The following is a 7,512-nucleotide window of genomic DNA, read 5'->3' on the forward strand; positions in this document are numbered from 1 at the left end:
AAGGACAGAGGTACGGCAGCAGAGCATGACTTGTTAGAGACTTTATTTGTGAGGTGGTAAGCACTCCCTCTGAGAGTAGGCACCGTCCTGGGCCGAGGCCCCCTTCAAGGCAGAACCAGGATCAGCACAGAAGGGGCCTGGGCTTGGGCTTGGGAGAAGGCATATTCTGGGCCAGGCCCTAGCTGGGAGTATTCAGAAGCCAAGGGGGTTGCTGGTGACCACGCCCCCCCGCTCCACCAAGGCCTTGGAGATGCTTTTGAAGTTACGGAAGAGTTCCTGCTGCTGGGGGTCAGACTGCAGAGCAGCCATGTTCTCCCGGATCCGGGCTGCAGCCTGGGGAGGGGGAAGGAGGGGTCAGGCCTGTGCCTCGAGGGCCCCCCTGCCGCCCCCCGTACTTGGTAGCCCTGGATCTCACCTCAGTACACCAACTGTCACAGAGCATTTTCTCATGCTGGGCTGTGGGGTGGCCCTCACTCAGGGCCCTTGAGGCCCTGGGGGGAAGTAGGAGGAAACCAATCTGGGCTGTGAGCCTGGCCCAGGACCCCCAGTGCCCCCACTGCAGCTCAGGCCTCCCCCACTGCCTCCTCACCTGGACAGAACCACCACCATGGCATAGAGGTCAATGGCACTGTCTGCCAGACGCTGCAGCAGAAACTGTTCGTCTGTCAGGTAGATGGGATGCGGTTGGGGGGTGGTTAGTCGGAGGGAAAGGAAAGTGGGGGGCGGGAATGGGGTAGAGCTCACTCACTGACAATCTCCTTCTTGTGTTTTATCAGCTTGGTCTCCACCACTGCAGCAAACTGCTCCAGAGCCTGCACTGCCTAAAGAGATGGGGAAGGTGCCCGGGGCTCAGAGTGGGGCCCAGCCCTGTCAGTCTTCGACGCAGACTGTCCCCCCACCTTGACCACTTACTCACCAGCTCACCGCTCCGACTCAGTTCCTGGTGGATGGTGCCGCTGAGACTCAGGCCACTGCCCAGCCCTGCCCGCCTTAGAGAAAGGGGAAGGGTGACTGGTTAGTTGCCATACCCTGCCCTACCCCGCCCCGCCCTGCCCTGGCCCCTAAGCTTACCGCCTCAGCTGTTTGCTTGCCTCTCCCAGCAGGAGGCCAGCATTCCCAAAAGGATTCTTTAGAGCATTGCCAAGCCCCGAGAGTTCCTTTCCTTTGTCCTGTGGGGGGAGGAGGGTCCAATAGTCAGGACTCGGCTGTCCTGCCCAGCTCCTCCCCCCATTTCTCCTCCCTCTTACCATACAGCCCTGCAGAGCCACGAACAGCCGGAGAATGTCATTCGTCCCTTCAAAGATCCGGAAGATGCGAAGATCTCGGAGCACACGCTCTACCCCAGGCTCCTGCCACAGGGGAAGACAGATCATACACCCATGCTGGACGTGCCGCCTCCTCCTCCTGGCCCGCTGCAGCCGGCCTCGGCAGAGAAGTGTTCTGTACCTTCATGAAGCCCATGCCCCCCATGATTTGGATGCACTCATCTGTCACCTTCCAGGCTGCCTCCTAGGGACAAAGAAAACACCCAAAATTGGGTTTGGAGCCAAGCTCCCAAACCGGGCTCTCCCTCCCCCCAGGCCTGGGACCTCACCGAGCCAAAGATCTTGCTGATGGCAGCCTCTATCTGGAAGTCTGTGGATCCCTGGTCCATGTTGGCGCTCACCATGTACGCCATGGACTGAGGTTGGGACACGGGAAGGGAAATGGAAAAGGGCTGCATCAGACTCGACCTGATCACCCACATCTACAAGACTGGGTCTGCCCTGGCGCCCTGTGGCCCTCGCCTTCACCTTCCAATGCCGTGTGTCAGGCATGTCCAAATATTTGGTTCCCTGGTCAGTTCGTCAGGGGCTTGCAGGCATTTGACTTCTTGAAAGGGGTGAAGAAGGAGTAAGGGTGGGGTGGGGTAGACCAAATTTCAGGGACCTCTGGAAGCACCTCGGCAGAACAGCATGCCTCTCTCCATCCTGCGGAAGCTGAGCTGACTATGCCTCCCCGCATCCCCTAGGGCATTGGTGTAAAGCTGGAGACCCACTGCCCCAGGTGCTGCTGGGGGTTGTAGTCTGACCCAACCGGGAAGAAGGCCTCAGGGCTCCGGGGAGGGGGGTGGCCCTCACCTCAGTCACATATTGCAGCATAGCCATCCGGGCCAGCTTCTCCTGGATCATCCCAAAGTTGTGAATTTTTTCCCCAAACTGGGTACGATTAGCAGCATGATCCACCTGGAAGAGGGCACGTGTGTCCCGCTGTGGTTCTCTAGTCTCTTTCCGGGAGAGGGGCTGGGCTGCGCTGGGATGGGTGGGCTTTGGCCACGGCCAAGAGTTCAGTCCAGGCTGGGTGGAGACCTAAGCTATCAAGTCTGGAGCTGTTGGCAGGGGAGGGGCCTCTGGTGGAGGGAGGGCTTGCAAGAGACCAGGGACACATGGAAAGGGAGACAGTGTGACTTAGGCTTAGATTCAGGCTAGCTAGGGACTCAGGCAGGGTACTCACCGCCTTAGCAATGATGCCCTTCATGGTGCCTGCCATGGCCGCGGCCATGCCAAACCTTCCGTTGTTGAGAATGTGCATGGCGACCTTGAAGCCGCCCCCCACCTCACCCAGTACGTTCTCTGACGGCACCTGTACTCCGTCAAAGTGCACCTCTGCCGTGTTTGAGGCCTTGATGCCCATCTTCTTCTCAGGGGGCCCGCTGTGACAGACAGGGTGGAGAAGTTGCCACTGGGTGTGTGTGGGTGAGCCATTCATTCATTATGAGCCAGCCTGTAGGAGGCGCAGGCAGCAGTCCCTGGCATGCCCAGAGGGCTGAGGAGGCCTGGCTCTATCCCACTGTCGTGTGATGGGCTCAGTGGTCGCTGAAGCCAAACTTTAGGTCAGTTGCATGCATACTAGGCCTAAAAGGAACATGCCGTCCAAATGCTCTGGCTTTTGCACCCATCCCCAGAGTGACCTGTGACAGCCATCTGCCCTGGAACTCAGTACTGCCCTCTCCCTGGCTCTACCTCTTTCTCCCCAGCCCACTCACTTGGTGACACCTCCAAAGCTCCTCTCCACCACAAAAGCTGTGATCTTCTCCTTCATGGCCCCCGTGGCTGTGTCTTTAACTGGTGTCTTGGCAAAGACCGTGAAGATATCCGCTAGGCCTCCATTACTGTGGAAAAGTGAGAGGCAGTCAGGATGGAGCAGTGGGGCCTGGACGTGGGCAGAGGTGGAGAGGAGGGAAAAGTGGGAGAAGAGTGCCTGATCCAAATCTTGCTTCCACTGAGGGTATAGTATCTTCCACAGGGGCTAGGCACAGCTGAGGTTCGGATAGAGGCTGCATCTGATCCACTTGAGGGCTCAGTTAGACAGAAAGCGGCAATAGTCTCCCCTGTTGGAGAGAGAGCTCCTTTACACTGGGTTCTGATGGGCAGGAAAGGCCCTTTAGTGCCCACCCACCCACACAGGTATTCCCCCTTAACGCTTCTGGCGATATTCAGTGTCTTCGTATTTCCCCACCAGCACACTGTGATGTCTACCCAGAATCTCCCCCAGCCAACACACCCAGCTGTGTGGTGATCTAAGTACCACGCAGCCTAATTTGTGCCAGGCCCAGCACACTCCCGATCTCTGGGTCTCCTAGGGTTGCCTCACCAGATGCCAGTTTGGGGAGGTATTTTTCTTTCTGGGCCTTTGTGCCGAAGAGCAGGATGCCTTTGAAACCGATGCTCTGATGGGCCCCCAGGACGATGGCCAGGCCGAGGTCATGCATGCCCACGATCTCCACCAAGCGGGCATACTGGAGGGGAAACAGGCATCTGGGGCTGTAACTGGCTACGTGGGGACCTGCCCTTAGCAGGAAAGCGTGGGCAGCAGGGCAGAGCCCGACCTGGGCATCCCTGCAGAGCGAGTGGGCAGAGCAAGTGGGGCCACGGCAGAAGGACACTGGCAGGTCTGTTCCAGGTCTCTGTGGGAGGTTGGTTCCCTACACTACCCTCAGGCAGTCCCCACCTTAGCGATTCATTAGGACTTGGGACCCTGGGTGAGGTCCATGGCCCTTGGGAACTGCAAGTAGTTTGGTGGTAACAGTCAACATCCCACAGGCCCCCAGGGCAGCTCTTGGTAGAGACCTTAGCTCCAGGGGTGAGGTGTAGACTGGGACACTGGAGGTGACCGAGGGAGCTCCCTCACCTGGGTGTTGCAGAGACCCACACCACCCAGTTCACTGGGCACTTGCAGACCAAAGGCCCCCAGCTCCTTGAGACCCTGCATAGTGGTCTCCTCCACTTGCTCCAGCATGTCATTCTTGGCAGGATCGTTCACCTCCTGGGGAAGGCACAGGATCTCATATCCAGGCTCCTGTTAAGCTCCTTATCCTCTTTCCCGCCCCATCAGGGACCAAGCTCTATTCCTCAGGCTGGCATTGCTCACCTCAAAGAATCGGGACACAGGCCCCACCAGCTCTTTAAGAAACTGTGTCTGGTCCTCGTTGAGCACTGCAGGGGTTGGAGTGGCAAGAGGGACGGGCAAGTCAGTCCAGGCGAGGCGGTCAGGGGAAGACGCCCCATCCCTATCCAGCTCCGCCTATCCGTTTCCTTACCAGAGGGGTACGGGAACACCTGATCAGTGGTGAGCTGGCCTTTGAACATCCCCACAGCAAAGGACTTAGATTCCTGCACAGGGAGAAGGCAGTTTCAGGGAGCAGTGTGGGGTGGGTCTGTCCCTGGCTTAGCTCCTCCCGGGCTCGAGCCACATACCGGCTTGGCCCGGTTTTCCCTGGTCGAAGCCTCAGAAGAGAGAGACTCGGACTTCTCCACAGCCGCCTGGGGAAAGGGATGGTTAGTGAGGCCGGGGAAGGGGATTCCAAAGTACCAAGGAAAGCAAAGGGGAAGAGCTGGGTGCCAGGCGAGGGCGCATCCGCCACCTTTCCCCTAGTTTCATCTTCAGGGCACCCTGGTCTGCCCTTTCCCCTACTTTCGGCGCCAGGGCGATCGGCAGGTGACTGGGACCAAGAGGGAGACCCCTGCCGGCGGCGGGGAGGTGGGAGCCGAGGCGGCTTCCCGCTCTCATACCCTCGAAGGTGGCCGTCACTTACCTGGGCGGCCCCACTGGCATAGGGTCGCCAGGCGAGGCCGGGCCGGGGCTGCCCAAGGAGCGCACTGGACCGCGAGCTGTGGGGAGTAGGGGTTCAGTCCTGGCCCGGTGTCCGAGCCCACTGCCCCCTTACCCCCTGTCATACACACACCTCCCGCTCCCCAACCTCAGCAGCTGCCGCCCCATGCTCGGCGCCATCCTCGCCGCCTGCATCACCGAACCGCTCCGACCGCTGCTACCCTGAGCGTTGACTTAGCGCTCTCGCCGGGTTAGCCAAAGTCTGGTCCTCCAGCCTTGCCTCATCCTCCACAAGGCACCGGGAGGCGGTGGGCGGGGTTTCCGGCCGCTGGCGCATGCTGGGGGCTGTAGTCCCGGAGCGCCACCGAACCCCTGCATTCTGGTTGACCTAGGGTCATTTCCAAACGTCCCTTGTCTCCCCCAAACTCCTTCATCTCGCCTGTCCGAACTGGAGTGTAGCCCTCAGAAGGGGTGATAAGATAGGCTGAGACGGAAGACTGAGGAACTTAGGCGGCTGCAGCCAGAGGGATGGAGGGTAGACTGAAGGGAGGACTTCCCAGATGGAATTAGAGGGGAGAGGTGGGAAGACATAAACGTAAGATAGATGCCAGAGGCAGAGGCATGGAAAGAGGACTCTTTGGGGTTCCTCGTGAAATCCGTCTCCACCAACACAAAACAGAGGGAAATAGTGGGGTGCGGTTAGAATGGGCATCATCAGAAAATCTACAAACAACAAATGCTGGAGAGGGTGTGGAGAAAAGGGAACCCTCTTGCACTATTGGTGAGAATGTAAATTGATACAGCCACTATGGAGAACAGTATGAAGTTTCCTTAAAAATCTAAAAATAGAACTACCCTATAACCCAGCAATCCCACTACTGGGCATATACCCTGAGAAAACCATAATTGAAAAAGACACATGCACCCTCATGTTCATTGCAGCACTATTTACAATAGCCAGGTCATGGAAACAACCTAAATGCCCATCAACAGACAAATGGATAAAGAAGATATGGTACATATATACAATGGAATATTACTCAGCCATAAAAAGGAACAAAATTGGGTCACTTGTAGAGACATGGATGGATCTAGAGACTGTTTTACAGAGTGAAGTAAGTCAGAAAGAGAAAAACAAATATCGTAAATTAACACATATATGTGGAATCTAGAAAAATGGTACAGATGAACCGTTTGCAACGCAGAAATAGAGACACAAATGTAGAGAACAAACGTATGGACACCAAGGGGGGAAAGGGGTGGGGGGCGGGGATGTTGGTGGCGGGATGAATTGGGAGATTGGGATTGACATGTATACACTGATGTGTATAAAATAGATAACTAGTAAGAACCTGTTGTATAAAAAAATAAATAAATTTAATTCAATTAAAAAAAATAGTGGGGTGGGTGACTCAAGGTGGGTGTGAATGGCTCAGGCATATTATCCTGAGACGACAGAGTTGTCACTAACTCTGGAAACACCAAAATTTTCACAGTAGGAAGGACCCCGAGGTTTGCTGCCTCCCCCTTAGGGCCTCTGAAACCTTCCTGAACATCTCTCTGCACCCTCTCTTGTTCCTTCCTGAGACCATGTGCTCAGGGCAGACCTCTGGACCTCAGGGCAGACCTCTGGACCTCTGGGCAGATGGATTCTTCCCAGTCCTGAGAGGAACTGTAGGAATTCTCATGTCCCGTCCCCTACACACACACACACACACACACACACACACACACACACACACACACACACACACACACACACACACACACACGTCTACTCTGGGTCAAGAAGATTCTTCCCAGTCCTGAGAGGAACTGTAGGAATTCTCATGTCCCGTCCCCTACACACACACACACACACACACACACACACACACACACACACACACACACACACACACACACGTCTACTCTGGGTCAAGAAGTCCCAGGTAATTTATGCCCCTCTTTTTGCCATTCTCACTGGGGACAGGCCCCAGGAGGAGAGAGTGACAGCTTCCCCTCCTTTTGAGCTGTGAGAGCAGAGCCCCTTGGGGGTGGCCCTCTTCCCCGGTCCTCAGGAAAATGTTGCGGTCATGCCTGGCTTTGGGGAGAGGGGCCAGCGTGTGAGGGGGAAGGTGGTGATGGCGGTGGTGCCTGGGGACCTGGGAAGAATGGAATGGTGGGCGGCTCAAGCCTGCCAACTTTACCTGACAGCTCAGGCTGGGTGGGGAGAAGACAGCTCAGCTCTGATCCGGTGGATTAGAGAGATTAAAGTGAGAGAAGAGAGAGATGTCTGAGGGACCAGGACCAAGAGGTGAAAAACAGGAGTCCTTGTGAAGGAGAGGCCTGGGGGCTGGTGGGGGGCTGGGACCCAGGGGTCCTTCTCCCTGGACCTTTCCAGAGAGTCTGGGGTGAGAGGGCAAAGGCTGGGGAAGAGGA

At 56.7% G+C, this 7,512-nt stretch overlaps 1 protein-coding gene across 2 annotated transcripts; it reads right to left on the reverse strand.

The window, feature by feature from the left end:
• Positions 1 to 26: 26 nt before the first annotated feature.
• ACADVL (acyl-CoA dehydrogenase very long chain) lies at positions 27 to 5,398 on the reverse strand. 2 transcript variants are annotated; one of them, XM_019926796.3, is made up of 20 exons: positions 5,240 to 5,398; positions 5,075 to 5,150; positions 4,737 to 4,802; positions 4,580 to 4,652; positions 4,411 to 4,475; positions 4,171 to 4,305; positions 3,634 to 3,778; positions 3,241 to 3,370; positions 3,026 to 3,151; positions 2,494 to 2,692; positions 2,121 to 2,225; positions 1,595 to 1,681; positions 1,447 to 1,509; positions 1,248 to 1,349; positions 1,072 to 1,169; positions 917 to 989; positions 749 to 821; positions 590 to 662; positions 416 to 491; positions 27 to 333 (listed from the first exon to the last, which is right to left on the reverse strand). In XM_019926796.3, exons 1-20 carry the CDS (start codon positions 5,284 to 5,286, stop codon positions 193 to 195), a joined length of 1,953 nt encoding a protein of 650 aa, XP_019782355.1. In that variant the 5' UTR covers positions 5,287 to 5,398; the 3' UTR covers positions 27 to 192. The 2 variants fall into 2 exon arrangements, with proteins under 2 accessions (XP_019782355.1, XP_019782354.1); XM_019926795.3 differs by having other exon boundaries at positions 5,225 to 5,385.
• Positions 5,399 to 7,512: the final 2,114 nt, after the last annotated feature.

This window comes from Tursiops truncatus, chromosome 20 (genome assembly GCF_011762595.2).
Source record: "Tursiops truncatus isolate mTurTru1 chromosome 20, mTurTru1.mat.Y, whole genome shotgun sequence".
Taxonomy (NCBI): domain Eukaryota; kingdom Metazoa; phylum Chordata; class Mammalia; order Artiodactyla; family Delphinidae; genus Tursiops; species Tursiops truncatus.

What these genes read in the sequence shown, in the direction of transcription:
- ACADVL (XM_019926795.3), bottom strand. Translation starts at nt 5,286, where the DNA reads ATGCAGGCGGCGAGGATGGCGCCGAGCATGGGGCGGCAGCTGCTGAGG. An exon ending in GGTGTTCCCGTACCCCTCTG is followed by an intron (nt 4,476 to 4,579) that starts GTAAGGAAACGG and finishes CAACCCCTGCAG; the next exon opens with TGCTCAACGAGGACCAGACA. An exon ending in TGGCTCTGCAGGGCTGTATG is followed by an intron (nt 1,170 to 1,247) that starts GTAAGAGGGAGG and finishes CTCCCCCCACAG; the next exon opens with GACAAAGGAAAGGAACTCTC.